At 36.2% G+C, this 23,441-nt stretch overlaps 2 protein-coding genes across 2 annotated transcripts; one reads left to right on the top strand and one right to left on the bottom strand.

Annotated features, from left to right (window-relative positions):
- Nucleotides 1-7,501: 7,501 nt before the first annotated feature.
- On the top strand, nucleotides 7,502-14,242 carry LOC137822097 (endoglucanase 10-like). Its single transcript, XM_068627002.1, has 6 exons — nucleotides 7,502-8,070; nucleotides 8,285-8,568; nucleotides 9,233-9,670; nucleotides 10,170-10,317; nucleotides 13,381-13,547; nucleotides 13,629-14,242. Exons 1-6 carry the CDS (start codon nucleotides 7,851-7,853, stop codon nucleotides 13,959-13,961), a joined length of 1,590 nt encoding a protein of 529 aa, XP_068483103.1. The 5' UTR covers nucleotides 7,502-7,850; the 3' UTR covers nucleotides 13,962-14,242.
- Nucleotides 14,243-19,443: 5,201 nt separating this feature from the next.
- LOC137822096 (probable cytokinin riboside 5'-monophosphate phosphoribohydrolase LOGL10) lies at nucleotides 19,444-22,481 on the bottom strand. The gene is made up of 7 exons (XM_068627001.1): nucleotides 21,930-22,481; nucleotides 21,402-21,499; nucleotides 21,294-21,324; nucleotides 21,098-21,197; nucleotides 20,561-20,631; nucleotides 20,027-20,170; nucleotides 19,444-19,868 (listed from the first exon to the last, which is right to left on the bottom strand). Exons 1-7 carry the CDS (start codon nucleotides 22,053-22,055, stop codon nucleotides 19,773-19,775), a joined length of 666 nt encoding a protein of 221 aa, XP_068483102.1. The 5' UTR covers nucleotides 22,056-22,481; the 3' UTR covers nucleotides 19,444-19,772.
- Nucleotides 22,482-23,441: the final 960 nt, after the last annotated feature.

The following is a 23,441-nucleotide window of genomic DNA, read 5'->3' as shown; positions in this document are numbered from 1 at the left end:
GATGTTAGATCTTTAGATTCGAAAATAGCAGTTACCTTGGGTTGCCATGCTCTATCAAGACATTTCAAGATCTTGATGTTTAGCTCTTCCTTTTCAAAGGTCTTGTCAAAGCTCATGAGATGATTGATGATGTGCGTGAATCTTTTCTGCACCTCAGCAATTGTTTCACCTTTGAGCATTTTGAACATCTCATACTCTTGGATTAGAGTATGCTTCCTAGCTCTCTTTACCTCATTTGTTCCTTCATGAGTTACCTCCAAGGTGTCCCACATTTCTTTTCATGATTTGCATTGAGAGACCCTGAAAAACTCATCTGAATTTAAAGCAGAGGTTATTATATTTTTTGCAATGCAATCGAATTTGGCCTTCTTGCTTTCTGAATCAGTCCATTGAGACCAAGGCTTTTCAATGAAAGATCCATCTTTTTCAAACTTTGGGACAAAAGGACCATTTTCAATTGCATCCCAAATTCCTTTGTCAAGTGATTCCATAAATATTTTCATTCTCACTTTCCAAAATTGTTGAACCAAGTGGTGTTCAAGCTTTGAAGAATCCAAACCCTTTGAAGGATATTGAAGGCTTGGTTGTGCTTGTTGTTGTCGAGCTGTCTTAGATAGGATCTGGGGTAGATTGTTTATGATGGCAAATTCATGGAGCTCTTCTCGAAAATTTGTGAAAAATGGTGCGGAAGCCATGGTTGTAAATGTGCAAGATCCTCCTAGGAGCTATGGTGATCTTGAAGGTGCATGATATGTATGGAAGTAGGGAGGTTCGGCCAGCCCTATGGTAAGTGAGGAAGATGAAGATTAGAGCCTAGAAACTAGGTAGAAGCAAAGCATGGCACAATGTTGGCAGCATAACTTTACTCTCATTAATCTTGCAAATACATGAGCCAAGCCCTCTTATTTATAGTGTTTAGGGGGCTGGAAATTAAAAAGAAAGTGGAGGGAAATTCAAATGAGAAGCATTTGAATTTGGAGCCAATTCCTAGTCACAAGGGAAGTGTGACTTGGTTTCTATTTTTGGCACCTCCTAAATCTATATCTACACCTTCTTTTGTGTCACATGGAAGGTGTGACTTAGCTTTATACATTTGCACCTCTTATATTTATATCTACACCTCCCTTTATGTTTTACTAAAAATACTCAAAAGTAATTACAAAAGAAAGACATCCTATGATGCTTAGTTTGCCCATATCTTCTATTTGTTGGGCTTGAGTTGAAGCTTGAACTTGTATTTGGGCTTGGGCTTGGGCTTTTTCTATCATGGGCTTGGGCGTCTTCCATCAGTTTATGTAATCCACTCTTGATTGAATCTAAAGCATAACTTCTCAGCGCGTAGAGCTATCGTAGTTCGACGTGCAGTATGAGCCCAGAGGCCTGATTAAAGGCTAGGTTTATGCTGACTTCGTGGTAGAGCTCTCCTCGGCGGCCACGCACCAAGAAGGAGCAGGTTTGAGATGGGTACTCTCTATAGACAGTTCCTCCAACCAACAGGGTAGTGGGGCTGGCGTCATCTTGGAAGGGGCAAATGGGTTATTGATTGAGCAGGCCCTACGGTTTGCTTTCTAAACCAATAACAACCAAGCAGAGTATGAGGCCCTGGTCGCTGGAATGTTGTTGGCTAAGGAGATGGGTGCGAAAGGTTTGTTGGCCAAGAGTTTCTCCTTGTTAGTCACAGGTCAGGTCACAGGAGAATACCAGGCTAAAGACCCTCATATGACCGCATACCTAGAGTACATCCAGATTCTAAGGGAGACGTTTGAAGTGTTCGAGTTAGTACACGTGCCCAGAGAACAAAATGCCCGAACTGACTTGCTAGCAAAGCTCGCCAGTTCAGGCAAGGGGGGCAGACAAAGGACATTCATTCATGAGACCCTGAGGACACCTCGAACTACCACAGATAATGCAACAAAAGTACAACAGATCAACACTTCGGAAGGGGTGAAGAAGAGTCATCGGTCATTGACTCAGGAGACGTTGAAGATGTTAGAATGTATGGCTTTAAACTAAGAAAACCCTATGAAGCTCTCTCCTTTCTCCTTGATGCTTGTGTCTTTTTATAGGCTTTTCTGCTCCAAGGATCTTGGGAAAATATTGCAGTTTAGATTTTGTAAACAGTTTCCACTTTCCATAATTCTTTTTATTTTGCAGAAGATTTGCTTCCAATTCTGTTTCTGGAATCTTGTAGCTTTTATTTTCTCTTTCTTCTCCTCAGAATATTTTTTCTGTTTTGGTTCAAGAAGCAACTTGGACTTTTACATATTTGACCCATTCACAAAGGTGGATGTTTCCTCTGGATAATTTACTCTAAAAACACAGAATTAACAATAATAATAGTTAAGGCCCAAATAAACCCAATTATAAGAATATTAATTAAAACAATGGATTTATTTATTATTATAGTCCAATAATCTATGAATAAGGCTAGTGAGCGTGAATAAATATATGCTCATCAGTGGTACTCGAAATTGATCAGTTCAGCGGTGTCGAACACCACCCTCAGCTTGGAGAAGAACTCGCAGGTTTCCTGATCACGTGGGGTCAAGTCCTCGAGGTTCCTTGGCTTCTTGAGCCTTGGTTTCTCCACCCAGTAGAGTGGGAACCCATCTAGCAAGGTGGGATCGTGCACGCTACAACAAACTTTAAAGAATCTAGCCTTTGTAGGACTGCTGGAAGAGTTAGGAGAACTCTCCCCGCCACTCCATTGAAACTCAGACACAGTCTCTTGCCAGGATTCTTCGCCTCGAAGAAGTACAAGAAGACGTCCACTGAGGGCGTATGGCTGAAATGGTTGCACAGGATGGCAAAGGCCCTAACGAAGGCCAAGTTGTTGGGGTGCAGCTGGGCAAGGGCCATGTTAAATTCTGTAAGGAGCGCGTGAACCCCGTGAATCGAAAACGGAGCTTGATCCACTTGAAGACTGTGGAGTACATGAAGAAGAAGGGTTCTTTAGGGCTTGCGCGATCATCGACACATACGGGTTTGCCTTCCCTACAAGGCCGGACCGACACGTATGCATCATGTTCCCTCCCAAAGATTCGAAACTTCTCATCTGACTCGCTCTCCTTATAGGATGTTACGTCTTTATAGGAGGTTATCTTGGAAGTTTCAGTCAGGAGTTCATAAAAAGCCCAGTGATAGAGGGTTTTGTAATCGACAGAAGGAGGAGGGTTCGGTGTGGTTTTTGTTTTGGCCATCTCGATAAGAAAGTTAAAAGGGGAGAGGAAGAAAAATAAAGGTTTAGAAGAAGATGATGGTGTGACTCAATAAACTAGAAAAATAGAGACTCGAAAACGAAGAACAGGAAAAACATAAAGTGCATAAATGTAAACAGTCCCAAAAAAGCTATAGCATGCTATCGAAATCATAAAACAAGAGAAATCAGAGAGTAAAGATCATACCTTTGAATAAATTAGGGTTCGAAGGTAGAGGTTCGAGGAAGAAGTGAGAGCGTTTTGAGGATGGGAAATGTTTGGAAATGCTTAAGTGAAGTAATGAAATAGTGAAAGGAGCATAGGGGTTTCAAGGGGTTTAACGTATACGAAGAAGCGCAAGCGGCAACGAGTCTTAGCCGTTGATCTTGCCACGTGTACGTTGATTTAAAAAGTATGGTGAGACGTCACTTCAGTGTAATGTTCACATCCTATCACCCAATGCCACGTAGGTCGTCGAGGGTGATCACTTAGTCTCTTCACTGAAAAAAGTTACAGCTCGAGACTGGGGGGCTTGTGTACCGACTAGTCCTCGGTCATCGACGCCAGAGAAGACATCAGACATCGGACATCGGAGTCTGATAGTAATGGTGGGCCGCGTAAGATGGGTCCCACGAGCAATATGAGTTAACATGAAGTTAACTCCCAGATACTGCGAAAAAGTCTAAGTCACGAGGGATCCATGCACGTGGGTGTATAGCGCATTCGGGCGCAACACAAGTAAACAATCCTTGGAGGCGCTAAGGCCCGTTAGGGTTAGGGTTTCCAAGGGAATATTGCATGCATGGCACGTGAATACTTAAGACACCCATAGAATAGATGGCCCCACAACATGGGTGCATGAGTTGGTACCTTGGTGGCCATACTGTTAGTTGTTGCACTCCGGTAAAGGGAAGTCTTATGTGCCAGATTACGCTAAGATTGTGTAATAGCAGCGCAGGGACATTTCCCCAGGAACCCTAGATGTGGGTAACATAACAAAAGTAAACCCTAGCTACAACCTATATAAAGGGTGGTAAAAACCCTAGCAAGGTACACCGTTTCTAAGACTGAAACTACTTTACACATTTATTGTTTCTTTGCCCTAGTACTGACTTGAGAGTCAGAGTGCAAACGACCGCCAAGGTGCCCCTTTTGTCTTTGCAGGTGAGAGATTCTTCAACCCAAGGAAGTTTGATTCTCAGGCAAAGACAGGCAGGCCAGAAGCTGTCGTTCGAGTCAACGACAATCAAGTCAACCGGCAAGAACAATTATAATCATTGTTTAAACTTGGATTTTATGAATATTTGCTCTCATATCTTGTTCTTAATCATCTGCAAAGACATTAAACCCCGATGGTGACATTTTAAATGAAGAATTCAGTCATCTTGAAGTTTGAAAGTTTGGTTGGAAAATGACTAACAATGTGATTAGATGATTTTCCTATAACACTTGTTTAGTTCACTTTGTATAACCACTTTAAGGAAATGATTTTTTTTTCTCATATGACAAACTCACCAATTTCAAATTTGGTTATTCTCAATTAAGCCAAATTCCTTTTTCTTAAACCCACGTAGGCTTTCAAATTGCCTTCTAAAATCAACTTGTTTAACTTCAACCAATAGTGCATAATGTAGTAGTACATTCAAAACATAATTTGACAAAATATTATAGTCATTCAGGTTATGAGAAAGTTGTCTCACCATTATGGATCTTTTGAGATCTATTGAAACATTTTATGTTGACTTCAGAGTCAACTGGACTAGTAAATTCAAACATTGTCTTAACTGAGTTGTAATTTGTCTCAAATTTCCAATTCTAAGTTTTAGTACCATCAACCACCACATTTTTACCTAGTGTCACTTATTTCACACTGGATCAAACAATTTATACTTTTCTATAGGAGGGCAACTAATGAGTTTGACGTGCTTTTCTTTGTTTTCCTTCTCAAATGACCAAACAATCAACACCAGACTTTTCCTTATCCAAGCTTTCTAATGGGTGATTGATTTAAAACATAAATAATCATTGAGATTTACTTTCCACGGATAACATCTCATCATGTTTATAATGATTATATTTTCTTTTCTTTTCAATGTCATTATGTTGTGGTGTATAAGGATGGTGAGACTTTATAGATAATATCATTCTTCACAATAACTAATGAATTAACCACAAGTATATTCACCACTACCATTAATTTTTATAATTTCAATACAATATCATTTTACATTTGTTAAACACTATAACTTATTAAACATATAAAACACAACTTTTCTTCTTAATCAAGTAAATTTTCACCTTCCTTATAAAATCACTTACAAAGAAAACAAAATAATTATCTTTTTAAAAAAATTTAATTAAATGGGACCACATACATTTTAAGAGATCATCTCAAGTTTTGTTTTAACTCTTATTAAATTTGTTTAATCAATGAACTTTTTATTTGCTTTCACTCATATTCATCACTTACTTCATCTTGAACCTCTAATTGTGATCCTGCCGGTTGACTTAGCGCCAAAGCGTTGCCTCGTCACGAACCTCCTCACCAGCTTGACTCCACGTGCCCTTCAAGTCCACACCACAAAAGCTTCCATAGGGAACCTGAAAACACAAGGTGGCGCCTCTGCGGCCGGTGGCGCTCCGACGCTCAAGTCAGTAACAAGAACACCCAAAACTCAGAAAATATGCTCTGTAAAACCGTACTAAAGGCACTCAACCCTAGCAGAATGAGCCGTAATGAAAACGTACCTCTGCAGATTCTGTTAAGTTTACCTTTATAGCTAGGTTTCTTCTCTCTCCAGGCCGTTATGCTTTTGGACGCATGGCTCGCATCCAGCCCTGCACGTGTCGCCATATGGGCTGGGATAGCAGGTAACGCCCAGCCCTACATGTGTCATCATCTGAGCTAGGTTAACTCGAGCGTCACTTCTCTATTGCACCCAACCCTACACGTGTCATCATCTGGGTTGGAGTAACAGATAGCATCCAACCCTACACGTGTCGTCATCTGGGTTGGGGCAACTTGAACGTTATTTCTGTGTAGTAACCAGCCGCGCAGCTAAGTCATCTACTCATGGAGCAAGCTAACACGCAATGTGCCTTAGAACACCACCTGACCAGGCAAGGTGGCGGCCCTTCTTATCACTGCGCCATGAATGTTCTTGGGCTGAGGAGACCTTGTTACCAACGAATGTCCACTCTGGGAATCCTGTCGCTGATAGGCAAGTTGTCCCTTTCAACCCACACGCCCTTCACGCCCTATGCTGGCGCAACAATCGCCTCACTGGAATTGTACACTTGAACTTACACTTCTGAGCCTTCATCAACTTCAACTGAGCTTACTGGGATATCCGGCAATGTGCTCCTCGCGGCAGCGTCAGATCACCTAATCTCCCATCGTCAACACGTCGACGTTATACGATCTTGGCAACATCCGATCATGTACGTTGTAGCACACCGCTTCCACAAACGGCGACTACACTAGCTTCTGAACCACTCGCCCTTCTTTAGCCACGTGCTCTGCTAAACCCGCCTCACGTGGTCACGTGCTAGACACGTCATCACACCCGATGACCTGGCCGGTACAAATTGTATAAACCATTTTATATTTATTCAACAAATTTAGATTTTTAAATTTAAATTACTAAATTTATGATATCAAAATCAGTCATCTTTGCACATTATAATAGTTAAACACTCATGCTTTATTGATTAATTCTCACTTTAAATGTCTTATTACGAGACAAATAAACCTTAAGCACTAAAATTCTCTTTTTGTCAAACGCCTTAAGCACATTTTCATCTATGTTAACTACAAAACACTTCTTTAATAATTGTCCTAGATTTAGACAAGTTGGTTTTCATTTGGTATGTGCGTAACATCATAAATGAAGGAGTGTTTACCGTCCTTCCTTTTGATTAAGATATATATCTAGCAAATATGTTCTTGAAATATTAACCAGAAACTCATTTACAAACCAATAACATGTTGAGTTTCCTACTGCAAAAAGATTTGAAATGAAACTAAAAATTGGAAAGGTTAAAATGGTGACGGTCACTTAGAAAGGCATCAATCCTTGATTGAAGTTGAAGTAAAAGGAACGGTGGAGGGTGGTTGCTTAAGATGGAGGGCCCCTCTCATTCCACACCAACCCGCATCTCGCCGTTCAATTCAATAACAGACAACAAAACCTCACCGACGCAGCTGGCATCACATCACTCACATGTTGACTCCATCTTTTTACCATTATACCCTCACTCCCACCGACATCCTCGTCATTTACCAAACAAAAAAGACAAAAGTCACACAAGGCCAATGGTACCCAACCTAACACCCAATCACTGCCAATTTTTTTTTTCTCCCGCGAGAACAACACTCTTCGCCGTCGCTACCATTTTCTTAACTCTCACCGTATACGGTTCCACACATACGGAAACAGTAAACCTGGTTGTTGGTGTTGTTCTGTCCGAAACCGAACCTCATTCTAAAGATAGCGGTTGTCATTGTAAGAGCGAGGAGGCATGGCGTTTAGAAAGTGATACCGTGAGCGACAGCAATGCGTCGCGTTGGGGTTTGATTATAATACGCAGATCGAGGCCACGAGCTGTGTGGTGAAGCACATTTTGCAATTTGAATAACATTAATGATAAAAGATGGGAGAAAAATCGAAGTCCAAAGGAGGGTGTTGCGGTTGGTTCATCGCGTTTGTCATTCTGGCTATCGTCGTCGGTGCTGTTGTTTACACCGTTAAGAAGAAATTCGGTCACTCTGGTTCCGACAAAGCCGCTCCGGTTCCCGGTCCTCCTGGCGCCGTTGATCAGAAATACGCCACTGCACTAAAAACCTCATTGCAATTCTTCGATATTCAAAAATGTATTTCATTCTATCACCTCTTTTATGCCTTTTTCCTGTTTTTTTTTTTTCATTTCAATATTTCACAATGTGGTTCTTAATGTATATTAATTAAGGCAACAATGGTATGCTAATGCCACATTATTAATCTATTTGACTCTTTAGTTTCTATTAGCCATTATTTTATAAGTGTTGTTGGTGTTGGTTAACAATGGTGTTTCCTCGTGTCATGCAGCTGGGAAGTTAGTCAACAACAAAATACCTTGGAGAGGGGATTCGGGTCTTAAGGATGGGAGCCAAGCGAAGCTGGATCTCACAAAGGGAATGTATGATGCTGGGGATCACATAAAATTTGGTTTTCCGATGGCTTTTACGGCGACGGTGTTGTCTTGGGCCATTCTGGAATATGGAGATCAAATGGATCACGTTGGCCAGTTAGTCTCGGCTCAAGATTCGCTCAAGTGGGTCACAGATTATCTCATCAGTGCTCACCCTTCTGCGAATGTTCTTTACATTCAGGTTTATGTCTTTTACAACTTTGGTTTGATGCCACCTTGCTGTGCAAGATGTGAATGCATAAATTTATTGCCTTCTCTGTGTGGGTACTCCGTGATTCTTAGAGTGTTCTGCGTGGTAAAACTATAGGATTTGTTTTATTTTTATCCTTACTTGGTATAACATTTGACTTTGATACATTCAGTGCTGGGGATTTACACAATAAGTTAGCTATGTTGTGCCATCTGTTTGAAAAACGATTAAATGTTGTAACTAGAAGTGTAAAATATTTATTAGTTCTGATGGTGATGCAACATATTGTTTCCTTAGAGAGAAAAACTGCTGCATTCACAGTAATTCAATTTAAAATCAAATCTACATTGTTGTTCTTCCAGAATCGCCTTTCTATTTGTAAGGTTATCGGTATGCTTGTGGTATTAATCCTATGACAGGCCATGAAATTGGATAAGGGATTTTGTACAGGGCAGGCTATCAATTTTAGATTTTTATGACTCCATTTCTTTGTTGTACGTGTATTCGACGATTGAATAACTGTCATTACTCCTCTTTTCCTTTTCATGTTCAGCCACTTAATTTGTGTGTGTATTAGGACTATTAAGCCTTTAACAACCTATTTTTAGGTTAACATTTTCTAACTTGTTTGATGTATTAAAATCACCATTTGCAGGTGGGTGATCCTGTTGCAGATCACAAGTGTTGGGAAAGGCCAGAAGACATGACTGAGGCTCGACCACTCATACAAGTGAATGAATCTTATCCTGGATCAGACATTGCAGCTGAAACTGCAGCTGCCATGGCCTCAGCATCTTTGGTATTTAAAAAGACTGATTCTGCGTATTCAAGCACACTCCTCAAGCATGCAAAACAGTTGTTTACTTTTGCTGACAAAAATAGGGGATATTATAGTGAGAGTATACCTGAAGTCCAGACATATTATAACTCAACTGGATATGGCGATGAGCTTTTATGGGCTGCTAGCTGGCTCTATCATGCTACGGGTGATGATTCTTACCTTGAGTTTGTGACTGGCCAAGATGGAGAAGACTATGCTGATTGGGGAAGCCCAACCTGGTTCAGTTGGGATAACAAGCTTGCTGGAACTCAGGTATAAATGAAGGATAATGATAGATAGTACAAATTGGTGTTGCCAAAAAACTGAATAACAAACTCCTCAAGTGATTTCTATCAAGCTCCCTCTGTTTTTTTATACATTGTTATTCAACCAATACTGTTTGAGCATGTCAAATTTCACACAAAATCTTCATACAGCTCAGTAGAACTCACTAGAAAAAGCTCAATCTTTTTTTCCAGTTTCCAATTTGTGATTTGATTAACTGGGAAGGACAACCATTAGCGTTATGAGTGTGTTGCTATAGAGAAGGGCTTTTCAGATTTTATTGCAACCTACTTACCCCATCATGTAGAAAAGACAATGACCAGCTTAAATTTCTGTCTTACGAACAGAGTTGAGCTAAATTAAGAGTCTTGTGGTATTCAAGTTTTCAGATCAAGATTCTAGTTATAATAATTATAATATTACTGTACAAAGCTGACTTTTGCTATTCACATATATTTTCTTTAATAATTGAATCTTGTTTGTGCAGGTTTTGTTATCTAGATTAAGCTTTTTTAAGGCAAAGGACATTTCAAATTCGTATGGCTCTGGTCTCCAAAGTTACAGGAAAACAGCAGAGGCTGTAATGTGTGGCCTTCTTCCGGATTCTCCAACAGCCACAAAAAGCAGAACAGATGGTAATATTCTTCTTGAATGCTCTATGATTGGATACGTATGCCTATAATCATACATTTCTTTTTTCCCAGCCACGTATCCATTTTCGCATCTTGACATCTACATTAGTTAAATGCCCAGTGCCCAATGCACTAGTCTTCTACTTGAGGGATCTAGAATGAGTCAAATGTTTGCAACCTTACACCATGAACAGCCAGGCTGTTTGCAATGTTAGAACTTAAATTAGAATGCATCATGGTTTTGAAGATGCAACAGTACCGCTTACCCAAGGCTCACTGCTAGAGAGTTTCTGATTAACTAAATTAAATTATAAGCAGATTTCTAATAATGGACATGTAGGCTATTTTTCATGGCCTGTGATGTTGGAGTCAAGAAATAAACACACTGAATTCTGAATTTAGATAGAAATAATGTTTTTAGGCCTGGTTTGAGTACAAACATAGGGTTTCCTTCACAGAAACACATGAAATTACAATTTTACGCCTTAATTCCCTTTTACCAATCTACAACACAACTCTATATCACATTAACTGTTGCATCATAATCTGTAATTACCTAATCTAAAATTATTATAAATATAACTTCCCAATATAAAATACGTTTAATTTTAACCTATCAAATGCCTCCTAATACAATATCAGCCCTGTCCTCAAGGCAGAAATAGGGAAACTGTTCCTTGCTGATCAACATTTCAATTTGGTTTCATCAATTCCAATCCCTTTGGATTCTTCTTGTTCTTCCACATCATCATCTTCCCCTAAGTTATCACACGTGACTTCCTTTCAAGACATCAGTAAAGTGATCCAAATGGTTGGCCACATGGAAAATTACCTTTCCCCTCCTTTTAACATTCTTTTGATTAGGTAAAAGCTAGTGCCACAATTTAAACAATTTACTACAAGCAAAACACTTGAACTATGTAAGGAAATAAAAATTTATTTTATTGATAACAATCATACCTATAACATTCTCATCACCTCTATTTGTAACAATCAAACTCTTTAAAATAAGAAAATAAAAGTATGTTGAAATGAATAGGAAGATTCTAAAACTATTTTGTCCAAATCACTATGGAGATATTGAGAATATTTTCATCATGATAATCTGCTATTTATAAGATTCCCCTTCAAGTTGGTAAGTGAATATTGATTATTTCCAACTTGCCTACAAGATTCTAGAATCTTCCCTAAGGAAACCCCTAGTGAAAGTGTCCGTCATATGAAGTTCTATAGGGAAATAGGTTATAATCGCGAAACCTTTGTCAAAATTATCTTTGATGAAGTATCTATCAATTGTAATATGTTTGACCCTATCATGTTATATTGGATTATGGGCAATGCTCAGAGATGATTTGTCATCATTGTACAATTGCATAGAGATGTCAAGCTCTGTTTAGAAGGTTATCTAGTATGATTTTCATCTAGGGTCCTTCACAGATCTTTGAGTAAGGGTTCGAAATTCAACTTGTGCACTAGAATGAAATATTCCATCCTAATTTTTGCTCCTCCAAGCTACCAAACTTCCTCCTAGAAACATACCATACTCAAAAATATATTTTCTGTCAATAATAAAATATGCATAATCTGCATTAGTATCTATCTTCAGGGTCGAAGTGTCTTCTTTCCTGAACGATAGCTCCTCTTTTGGTCTTGAATTTAAGTACTTTTTAATTTTGTCAATCACTTACATTTATCTTTCTCTTGGATCATGCAAACTAACTTATCACAGTAACTACATAAACAATGTCTGGTATCGTGTGTGATGGATAAATAAATTGTTCTACCAATCTTTTATAGTGGGTCTTTTCTATAGGAAGACTATTTCACTTCCAATTTTATGCTTTACTTTAATTAGAACTCCTGAGGTTCACATCAAAACTTACTTGTTTCTTTGAGGAGGAGATTAAGTACATATTTTCTTTGAGAGATGAAACTCACCTTTCTGGAATAAGAAATCAAGGAACTATTTGTGTTTTTCCAGGTCTTTTATTTCAAATTGAACCGCCAATTTTTCCTTTAAAACCATTTTTTAATAATTTCATCATCTCCTACAATAATTTTATTATCCACATTGACCAACAGTAATGATGTGAGTTTACCTATCACAAAGTACTTTATGAATAAAGTATGATTTCCTTAAGTGTGCTTGTATCTTAAGGAAACTAATGCTTTCGTAGATCTCCCAAACCATGCTTTTGAAGATTGCTTAAGACCATATAAGGCCTTATTTAGGAGACATACCTTATTCCTTTCACTACGGGTCTCAAATCCTAGAGGAATTTCCATGTATAATTTTTCTAAAGTTCCATGAAAGAAGACATTCATCACCATTCAAGTGATGTTAGTCCCAACCAAAATGAGCTGCCAAAGCAAAAAGAATTCGAACAATATTCATGTTCGAAACACTTTTACATGCTGACCAGCCATCCAATTGAATCTTGCCCATCGAAAGTGGGTACTTGTACTTTTTGTACTGCATTTTTAATTAAATAAACTGAATCCCCATAAGGCTCTATGAGTGAGTGTTGAAAAGCCCTTGATCATTGGTTGACTAGTTCTAACTTCCTGCACGCTATTCTCTATTAATTGGCTCTTTTTCCTAATCCAAATCCTTCTACAATGGTGTAATGGTATCCAAACTGCCAAGCCTTTCTCTCATTCCTATAAAATCTGTGAATGTCTTGGATTTCATCTCCCATTTTTTGTCCATAATCATTGTGGTGAGAATTGGCTCTTAACATCTCCTTGACATTCATTTCCTCTACATGCTTTTCCGATGCTTCCACTCTAAAGTTGTTGTTCTCAAGAAATAAACACACTGATTTCTGAATAAAGATAGAAATAATCTGCTTTTTATGCCAGATTTTAGTACGAACACCAGGTTTAGGGTTACAGGGTTTCCCTGTAATAAGATTATAACTGGTTGAATAGATTTGGCCTATCATATGATAATCATTGCTCCTGGCTAAAAGTATTTTTGAAATTCAAACGTTTGAAATTCATTTTTAGATTAATAATTCTATGCTATATGTGCTGCAATTAAATTCTTACTTTTCTATAATACAGAGGGTCTTATATGGGTGAGCCAATGGAACTCTTTGCAACAACCTGTTGCATCTGCATTCTTAGCTGTTGTTTACAGTGACTATATGCTAACATCACAGACACCAAAACTAAAATGTGATTCAGATTCCTATACCCCATCAGATCTTCGAGACTTCGCCAAATCTCAGGTATGCATGCATTATTATTTGCACACAATATTTGTTTGAAGTGATCCATGCTCAAATATAAAATTTATGTAATACTTTTAGGCTGATTACGTATTGGGCAAGAATCCTATGGATATGAGTTTTCTGGTGGGCTACGGAGATAAATTCCCGCAATTTGTGCATCATAGGGGTGCTTCAATTCCTGCTGATGCAAAAACTGGCTGCAAGGATGGTTTCAAGTGGCTTGACTCATCTGATCCAAATCCCAATGTAGCTACTGGAGCACTTGTTGGTGGACCCTTCTTGAATGAGACTTTCATTGATTCCAGGAACAATTCCATGCAAACAGAACCAAGCACGTACAACAGTGCTGTCATAGTCGGTCTCCTATCAAGTTTAGTCACCACGTCTTCTGTTGTTCAATCCTTTACCTAAGCTCCTCAATTGCACTTCTTGAGATAGGTTTGTGTTTTTTGTAGCTTTATTCATTTCCCGATCCTGACAAATGGAAAGTGTTGTTAAAAGCATGAAACATAATATTGTAATGATATGCTTGATTGTATGAGTGTAAACCACGAGGTTTCGATAGGTTTATGGTGAATATGTACGGGTGTAGTTTGCTTTGGCATTATTAGCTCAGCAGGTGTGGAGCTATTTTCTTGTAGTTGTTTGTAGACCACATTTTCAAAAATTTATTATTACTATTATTCGTATCATTACACTCTCATCTTATTGTTCATCTTTTGTTTCATTCTGTAGTACCAGCACACCAACTCTCGACATGGTACATTTTGTTGGCATCTTCCACTACCTAGTCCTAACGTTGTACATCATCCTAATAGGAAGAAAATAATACTACTAACTTACACATCACCTCACGTTCAAATTCAAATTGGATAACCTCTTACTACTGATGATAAAATATGTATAAACTATATGGAGGTCGCATTTAATGAGGGTGGTGGATGAAATCAACAAGTATTTCAAATACAATAAATGGTTGGATTATACTTCCCTTTTCCCATTTGTCTCTACCAATACACAACTTGATCATTTTGAAATAAACACTAATACTATACACCTCAATTAACAGAATATGTTAAATAAAGATAGCCTTATAGATAAATGAAAAAACAAAAAAATTGAAGGTGAAAGCATTAAAAGAATTTGAGATTCAATCATTCATATATTATAACATTGTAATTATATATTCAAGTGAAATAAATAAAAATTACATTCTTTAATATACTATTCCTAGCAAACTATTTACTATCAAAATCACAAATACGAAGACTCTCATTTGAATTAGCCACAGTTGTAATTTTTAAATGTTGAATAACTTTAATTAATATTCCAACGCTGCTTATAGGGTCAATAGTCAATCTTATAGAATGGGAAAGAGGTGGATTGTTGTGGTTTTTCAAAGCAAAGAAATGATGAAAAAGACAATGGTGGCGTCAGATGAAGTTGAAGCGGACGTTAAGATGGTGAAGAAAAAGTGAGATGGAAACAAAAATGTAAGCTAGTAGCTTCTGATTTGAATGAATAAAGGGAGAAGCAGACGAGAATGTTTACTTTTGGGTTCAACAGGAATTGCCGTGGCAGAAAGTTTCATGTTTAGCCAAGAAGTTCAATGGTCGCCATACTTTCAAAACGCCAATGATTTTGTTTCCTTTCACAGAATTCAGAGGCTACCTACATTCAAACATGCTTTCTGTATACCCATTGCATTAATATTCCCAATGTCGACTCTGTTTGACGCTAAAACTTGCTGCGAAAATAGGAAAGTAACATGCGAAAACGAAAGCCAAGTTTCAAGCCCGAATACACATTATTTAGTGAAAAGTAAGGAAAAGCTAAACGTTGATTTTTGGTGGGGCATTACGTAAGCTAGGTATCAGCACAACTTAAACAAGAGTTGATGAATGTTAAAATCACTTTCTTTTGGTTTCTCTTTAATCTTTTTGACCAGCATAAAATAAAAAGGAAAGAGGAATGACGAATGCACGCAAATAAAGAGTAGGAAGACGTGATTCCCACCGGCATTGAAGATTTTACGAAGGAAGGTGATGCTTATCCAATACTGAAAAAGAGAAAGTAATGGAAAGGTAGGGCAAAAGGTTTTTTTTTTTTTTAATTTCCTTTCCATACTCATCCCCTTCCTTCTTAGTTCCCCATTCATTCCACTGCCACGCCACCTTTTGTCCAAAAAAGAAAGAATCGCAACGTGACCAGTTCCCATTTATTCTAGTACCCAAATGCAACGTCCACGTGCTCATGCACTCCTTCTGCTTCCCTCCACCCCATAAATTATTGCACCCTCTCCTATCATTATAATCATGCTGGTTACTTTCCTCATCTGTATACCTTTCTCTTTCAGATTTAGTGTTTCAAAATTTGTGTCTTTTTTATTTTTTCCTTCTTCTATGATGATTTTGATGGAAAAAACGCATTGCGAAAACAACACACAATCATTAATCAACTGCAAACGACACAAGATTTAAGTGGTTCGGTTGCCAATTATAACTTACATACACACGGACAACAATTAAGTTTTCATTCTATCCTTATAAGTACAATGATCTCTTTAAATACATATTATAAAAGAAACACAATGATTAAACGCCGCCCATTAAACATGTGTCTAGTCAGCCCAATCCAATTGATCCTGACTTTATACCCAACGTATTTCATTACCTTTTTTTAAGACGTGTCACACTACACCACAAAACACTCACCAATTTAATATTAACCACTTTACATGCATCCCTCCTTAACACCTCTCAAGGACTAAGTTCACAATTAACTCAGTAAAGAACATGTAGCATCCTTCACCCAACATGAAAATGACGATATCATTTGTTATTGTGTTCAATAAACACCATACTCAGACACATAGATCATGGCACCGACAAGAGTAATTAGAGAGCATCCTATGTATAAAGAGCAAGCGCTGCTGCTTCATCTCAAGTTCACAGTTAGACACTATTACTAAAACAAACTTACATAAAACTTATAAGTTGAAGACGGGACTATTCATGTCACTACAATAATCTCTTTCTTAACTTTTGTTTTTCCTGCAAATTCAACTCTTAATCTTGACTTATATATGATAGACTATTACTTGGTCAAAATTTATAACGCTTATTATTCGGTGTAAATGTTTCTACATAAAAGAAAAACATAACATGACAACCTAAAGTTCAGGATTCAATTCTAACTTGACTCACTTAATCACCGTCACAAATAATTTATATCACTCATTAATACAAGAAAATCATCAAATAGAAACTAATTTTAGATTAAAAAAATAATTAGTTACTATAGTAACTAAATTAAATACCATTTTAGGAACTAAATATATTTTTGGTTTCTAAATTAATTTTTATTATTGTTAAATGGTTTTTAAATTGGTATCTAATTAGCAACCAAAGTTTCTCTACCAAATTTAGAATCTAAATAATTGATAGTTAAAACCTGATAACTAATTAGATAACAATTTAAAAACTATTTAACAATAATAGAAACTAATTTAGAAACAAAAATATTTTTTAGTTTCTAATATGGTAAGTAATTTAGTCACTATAGCAACTAATTGTTTTTTTTCTCTAAAATTGGTTTTTATTTCATGATTTTCTTATAGTACATAATACATCTTCAATTCTTATATGCTAATTCCAATAGTTTATAGTTAACTCATTCAAATTAATTAATTAACCTACTATTTTTTTTTTTTTTGGGAAAAACTCTCCATGAATATTTCTATAAAAAAAAATTAAAAAGATCTTCATAAATTAATTTGTACAAACTCTTTTATATACTTGTTTTTTTTAAAAAAAATAGTTTTTAACCTGTGTATAAGTTAATTTTCATAGAGGATAAAAAAATTTAATTTTAATATATAAAAAAGGTATTTGATTTTTCTTTATAATCTTTCTTGTTTTAAAACCTTTTATAGAGAAACATGTTCTACCATCACTAAGTTGTAGCATGTACCACTCTACTTATCCTTCCCTTCTACTTGTACACGAGGCACCTTGTATGTTGTCCATTCAGTACGGCCAATAATAGGTTTCCTTTCAGCCCTTCAATTATCAAGATTCATCAACAATAACTTCATCTATGCTCCAAAATGGCTGCTTCAATTATGAGGCTACAGTCTCCAAAAGGTTCCAGATACTATGTTTGACAAAAAATAAAATTCACCTTGTATTCTTGAAGAAGGTGAGTTTTGTATAAGGAATAAAGTGTCCTCGTTGAGAAAAAATAACAATATAAACCATCATCATTTAACCATGATTTAAGATTGTTTATAGTTATTTCTTAGTGATCTTCTTTATAATTTTTGTGTTCCTTTTTGGATTAGAACTTTATTTCGACTGAAACTGGTACGGTTAAAAAAAATCAAACTAAAATGAACACAAGGTGCCAATTTCTTAGCTTATGTTCCAAATAATACAAATTGGTAATTTGGAAAAACATAGGAAAGAAGTATTGTAAAATGAGTTTAATTTTTGATGCACTTCAGTCTAAAATATGGCTAAAAGATGATTTTTAAAATAATAAATGTAAAACAACAAACTTATTCAGAATATTTTAGTAAAATAATAAATGTTAGTTTGAGAATTGTTCAGTTAGAGACATCATCGGATCTTTTAGATAAAACTCTAAAATCATCACATCCTCAAAAAAAAAAACTAAAAAATAAATAAATACATATAACAACAATAGAAATACAATTTAACATAAAAACGTAATGCATGATTGAAAAAAAAATAACAATTCTATTAGGAATTCCTATATTAACAACTGCTCAAGTCCGTTGGACAGTATCGTTAGGGTCAATCACCGTATTCAAGGTATTATCTGTTTTGAAAGTCAGTGTTCCGTCACAGTTTTGTCCTGAAAAGACGTCAATGAGTTGAAAGAGGAGAAAGTATATAAACTGTCATTGACCTCGACTCCCCAACTCTATATATATTTGAAAAATGAAAGGAATAAAGTATTAAAGATATTTGGGGAAGGGGACCCTCTTGCTCCCTTTGAATATACTGGTGGTGCGTGCCTATTTCCCATTCCCCTTATAGCTAATAATAGGATCTCCCTTTTGTGAAGAAGGGAGGAGTTTTAACTATAAATTTCATACACATTATTTGTGTTGTGATGGTAACTGTGGTTGGGTTATCTCATTGATTCATCAAGTGGATAGGTCCATCCGCGAGGGACCATAAGGTTGGTTAGAATAAGACTCAGAAAGTGTCTTTTTTTTTTCTCAACGAGTAGTTGGCAAAGAAAAAAAAGAGAGAATGGGGACCCGTCCTCGAACCCACACATAAAAAAAAAACCTCATCACATCGTGGAATGAACCTCATCATGTGATTCACGTCAACATTCCAACCAATTTTTATTTTTATTTTTCTCGCTATTCTTCTTCTCTCCAATTTCAACGTGTCATCATTCTTCTCCATCCACAACAATCTTTCCATTAAGACCCGTATTCAACAACCGCTGGATTATATTTATACTTGAAACTCACAGCATTACAATTCACCGACACCAGCTCACTTAATTGAAAACATACAAGTCATAAAATCAATACATAATTCATAATAAGTAAAACAAGCAGAACCAGATTTAGATGTTACCTAAGACCAAATCTTTAATTGAGTCAAGGTAAATATTTCTGAATGGTTTATCACTCCACCTTAAAAAATATGTTTATTTATGTGTTTCCAGATTTTATTTACTAATGAAGATTTATTTATTTGATTAGGGTGTTATTTTATTTTAAAGATATAAGAATTAAGTAGGCTAAAAGAAATTTTAAAAAAATATTGTATTATGATTATGTATAAGATTAAATCATCCCTAAAATGATTCATATTAATTTATTTTTTCTTGTCGATAAAAAAACAAATTACCAACACAACACAGAATGCACATAGTATATTTATATATTCATATGTTCTTGGAGCTAGCATCCAAGTGGAATTCTAATGCACAATTAGTTGGTAGCTAAGAAATGAAAAAACATTGTGGTCTGAGGCGTGAAAGCCAAACAATGAAGAAAGAAAATTACACGGTTGAAGCGTAGGGAAATAAATTAGAAATGATGAGATCCAATCCACAGGTGAACTAAAAACCTATTCTGTGGGAGATTTTAGCTGAGGTTATACTTATACACTAAATTTAAAATTAACCTAGCTAGGCTCTTCATGGTGCATTAGTGTTGTTCTATTTTTTCAGTCAACGGGAAATATCTGACTTTGCAGTGTTAACTAACTGTTGCTCCATCTCCCAACTTAGCTTCGGGGCCACGCCACAGTGCTCGGGGACATATTCCTGTTCAAACTCAAAAATCAACGGTTCAGATAAATTCGATTCCACCCACCACGTTCTCCCACGTGTGCATATATCATAGGCTCTACAGCTTATTGGAATGTACCGTAACATAACAATTATTAAAAAATAATAATAATAATATTGTTATTATCATGTACCTCAAGTTTGCACATGAGGTCTTGGGCAGTTTGGGCAGAAACAATAATGTGACGGGCAGCAGGTGTTACGAAACCTTCGTCCACAGCTTTGTCCATGAATGCCAGCAGCGAGTTGTAGTACCCATCCACGTTCAACAACCCCACCTGTAACCAATTCACTCCCATCACTTTTTTTTCTCCCGTTTTCATTCAAACTTTTACTTAATCAAGCTTAATTCTTCTATTTTCTAAAGTACATTTTTTTTTCTCTTTTAACGTTGTTTCATCATTAGTCAGCATTCAGCTTCCAAAAATAATCATCAATCAACTACTTCTCTTGTTTGAACCGTAAACACCATCATTGTGTCTTTTTCTTTCCTCCAATAATGCCTGTTTATTACTAATTAATAAACGCCTCGTTTCGTTAAACAAATTGCTTGATGTATTAAGTGACGTGACCATCTAAAAAAATACTCTTTCACGAGGAAAAAAAGGTTTTTCTATGCAAAACCTAATATTATTATCTTAGACAAAAGTTATTTTTTGAAATCTCACCGGTTTGTCGTGGATACCTAACTGAGCCCAGGTTATAATTTCCAATAGTTCTTCAAGAGTGCCGTATCCACCTGTTGGAACATAAATTTTGGAGGAATTATTATTACTGCCAATACTAGGATTTTCATAGGAATCACCGCCAGAAGGATTTCAATTATACAACACATACGGTTGACAGTTACAGAAACAGTTATCTTGGGAAACGCTTTCGATTTCGCAAAGGATGTCAACAGAGGATGAGAAATTATTAATAGGACGGGCGTATTTATTTATATATATATACATGCAACCCTTTTTTTTCACTAACAAATTGTTTGTAAAATTTTGTAGTTAATAAAAATGATTGGATGGGAATAAAAATCAATGAAACTCGGGTGAAATAATTTTGGAGGTGAGAATGTTACTGTTTGAAAAGCAATAACAATAATAATAATAATATGTAGGTATGCATAGAAGTGGAAGAAAAAGAGAATTTTGAAAAGAGAAAGAGAAGAATAGGAATATGAATATGATGGGGGGAAAGAAGAAGAGAAAAACCTGGCAGTGCAATGAATGCATCGGCTTGTCGGGCCATCTCTGCCTTGCGTTGGTGCATGCCCGATACAGCTCTCACTTCTCCTACACTCTCTCCGGTGATCTGACCACATTATTTAACCAACTTTTGTGAATTTTCAATGAATTATGAGGCTGATTGCGAAAACAAAAAATAAGCAAGTTGTGGACAGTACTGTACCTCTCTTGCATTAAGTGTCTTTGGAATGACCCTGTACCACCCAGAAGATTCATTAGCATATATAAAAATACAGCAAGAAAGAGACAGAAGAAGGGAGCGGTGACTTACCCTAACACGTGGCGTCCACCATCATACACAACTTGTGAGATTAGACCCATCAACCCTATGCTTCCTCCTCCATAAACCAAGTCAATCTTCCTCTCCACCTGCACGCATATCATACATTTTTATTCACAACAAACGTCCCTCAACCATTCCATTCATATTCATATATCACATGCAATCATGTCTAACAAAATACAAACCTGTGTTTTCAAAGTCTAGTATATATGATAAAACATAAAGACAAGTGAGAAAAAAATTGTGTTTAAGTTTATAATTATTAAGAAAATAATAAATTATCAAATTATATGTAATTATTGTATCTAATATTATACAATATTATACTCAATTATATACAATTAATTTAATAATTATATAATTTTATAATAAATGGATTACTGTTTAATTAGATTGTAATTTAGAGGATAAAAAGTGATGTAAAACAAAGAGAATAAGAAATATCTATTTTTCTTAAATTTTTTTATATATCATATTTTCTTATAGTAATAGCAATTAATTGATATATATACTTGCCAGTTGTTTTCCGAGTTGAACAGCAGCGAGCTGGTAGCTGGGGCTTCTGCCAGGGCTGCTACCACAGTAAACACAGATGCGTCTGAACCTAGACTTGGTGGGGGATTGGTGGTGTTGAGGTTCCATGAATATAGAAGGAGTGAAGGAGAAGAGGAAAGAATATTAGGTATAAGCGAAGGGAAGGAAAGGAAAGAGGAAGAAGAGGGAAAGAAGGAGTGAGTAATGAGTGAGAAGCCAAAAGTGAGGGGGAATGAGAATTGGTGTCATTGGTTCTCTTTATAGTGATTGTGTCTCATAAATAAAGATGAGAATGAGAGTGCCATGCCACCCACACATGACATGATAACATTCAGCATATCATATCAATTTCTCCATCACATCTCTCATCTCTCTTCTCTCATCTCCTCTCCAGACATATTCTTCCTTGAATCTGATTGACACTTCCCTATCCCTTTTTCTTTTCTAGTTCTCCGTATATTCCTTTTCCAATTTCCATCTATACATTTCTTCTACACTTATTAAATTCTATAATTCATGCGCCTACGTAATCCTTTTTTTTAATCCAATTTCGTAAAACATTTTAACAGCTTTAAAAAAATAGAATTCCACGCTTTCATTAAATAATAATCACCTTCGGCCTCAATGTACAATGTCAGTACGTCATATGTACGACAGTTTAGTCAATTTAATAACGCGTATGTATACACTATTAATTCAAAAGCTAAAAATTATGCTATAATATCTTTGATGCAAACAAAAAGAAATCTGATTTACCAGTTTCTCTTTCGAACACAAATCATGGTAAGGCTGTAACGGTTTCAAACTTTTCTTTCTGTTATAATGAGAAGGTGATATCATGCACTGTACCTAAAAAAACTTCATATATTCGTACTGTGTAAAACCGCTGCGCAGTTCAGCGCCCCAAAATAATTGTCCTTCTCCACCATTTTACTAAAAAAGTAAACGCATGATCATAACCATTAACAAACAGGTTTTACATTAAACAAAAACGCTCCGTATAAAATAATTAGATGAACCAAAATATAAATTGACATGACTGTTAGTTTAATTTTGGAGACACGAAGTATTAAAAAAACGAGGTTAATTTTTGTGAATTGTTTAAGATTTTGAAAACCTGGTGAAAGTATGAATCTAGGAGTCCCAGAACTTGCGAGTTATATAAGAACACGTGAATGTCACGTGAAGTTTTGGATGTTGTCTGTCCGGCCCGTGATTCGTGAATTGCTTGGTATGAAAACAAAGCGCAAAGGAATGCATAAATATCTGGAATATAATTTAACTCTTCCAATCATTTTTTTTCTAAAGGACACATTTGTTACTGTCAATTAAAAACTAACTCGATCATTTTTATGATATTTCCAAAATTTTATTGTAACCAGCAAATAATGTATTATATCGGATAAGTTTTGTTTACTAACTTTATAGTTAATATCACTGTGAAAAATAGTTCTTTATTTGCAAAAAAAGTATCCTCTTTTCATAAAAGCATGT

The sequence above is a fragment of the Phaseolus vulgaris genome, chromosome 9 (genome assembly GCF_000499845.2).
Source record: "Phaseolus vulgaris cultivar G19833 chromosome 9, P. vulgaris v2.0, whole genome shotgun sequence".
NCBI lineage: Eukaryota > Viridiplantae > Streptophyta > Magnoliopsida > Fabales > Fabaceae > Phaseolus > Phaseolus vulgaris.
Note: the sequence above shows the minus strand (reverse complement) of the source record. Positions and strands in the feature narration are given on the sequence as shown.

What these genes read in the sequence shown, in the direction of transcription:
- LOC137822097 (XM_068627002.1), top strand. Translation starts at nt 7,851, where the DNA reads ATGGGAGAAAAATCGAAGTCCAAAGGAGGGTGTTGCGGTTGGTTCATC. An exon ending in ACAAGCTTGCTGGAACTCAG is followed by an intron (nt 9,671 to 10,169) that starts GTATAAATGAAG and finishes TTGTTTGTGCAG; the next exon opens with GTTTTGTTATCTAGATTAAG. An exon ending in CACAAAAAGCAGAACAGATG is followed by an intron (nt 10,318 to 13,380) that starts GTAATATTCTTC and finishes TCTATAATACAG; the next exon opens with AGGGTCTTATATGGGTGAGC.
- LOC137822096 (XM_068627001.1), bottom strand. Translation starts at nt 22,055, where the DNA reads ATGGAACCTCAACACCACCAATCCCCCACCAAGTCTAGGTTCAGACGC. An exon ending in GGTGGACGCCACGTGTTAGG is followed by an intron (nt 21,325 to 21,401) that starts GTAAGTCACCGC and finishes TGGGTGGTACAG; the next exon opens with GGTCATTCCAAAGACACTTA. An exon ending in ACCTCATGTGCAAACTTGAG is followed by an intron (nt 19,869 to 20,026) that starts GTACATGATAAT and finishes GAGTTTGAACAG; the next exon opens with GAATATGTCCCCGAGCACTG.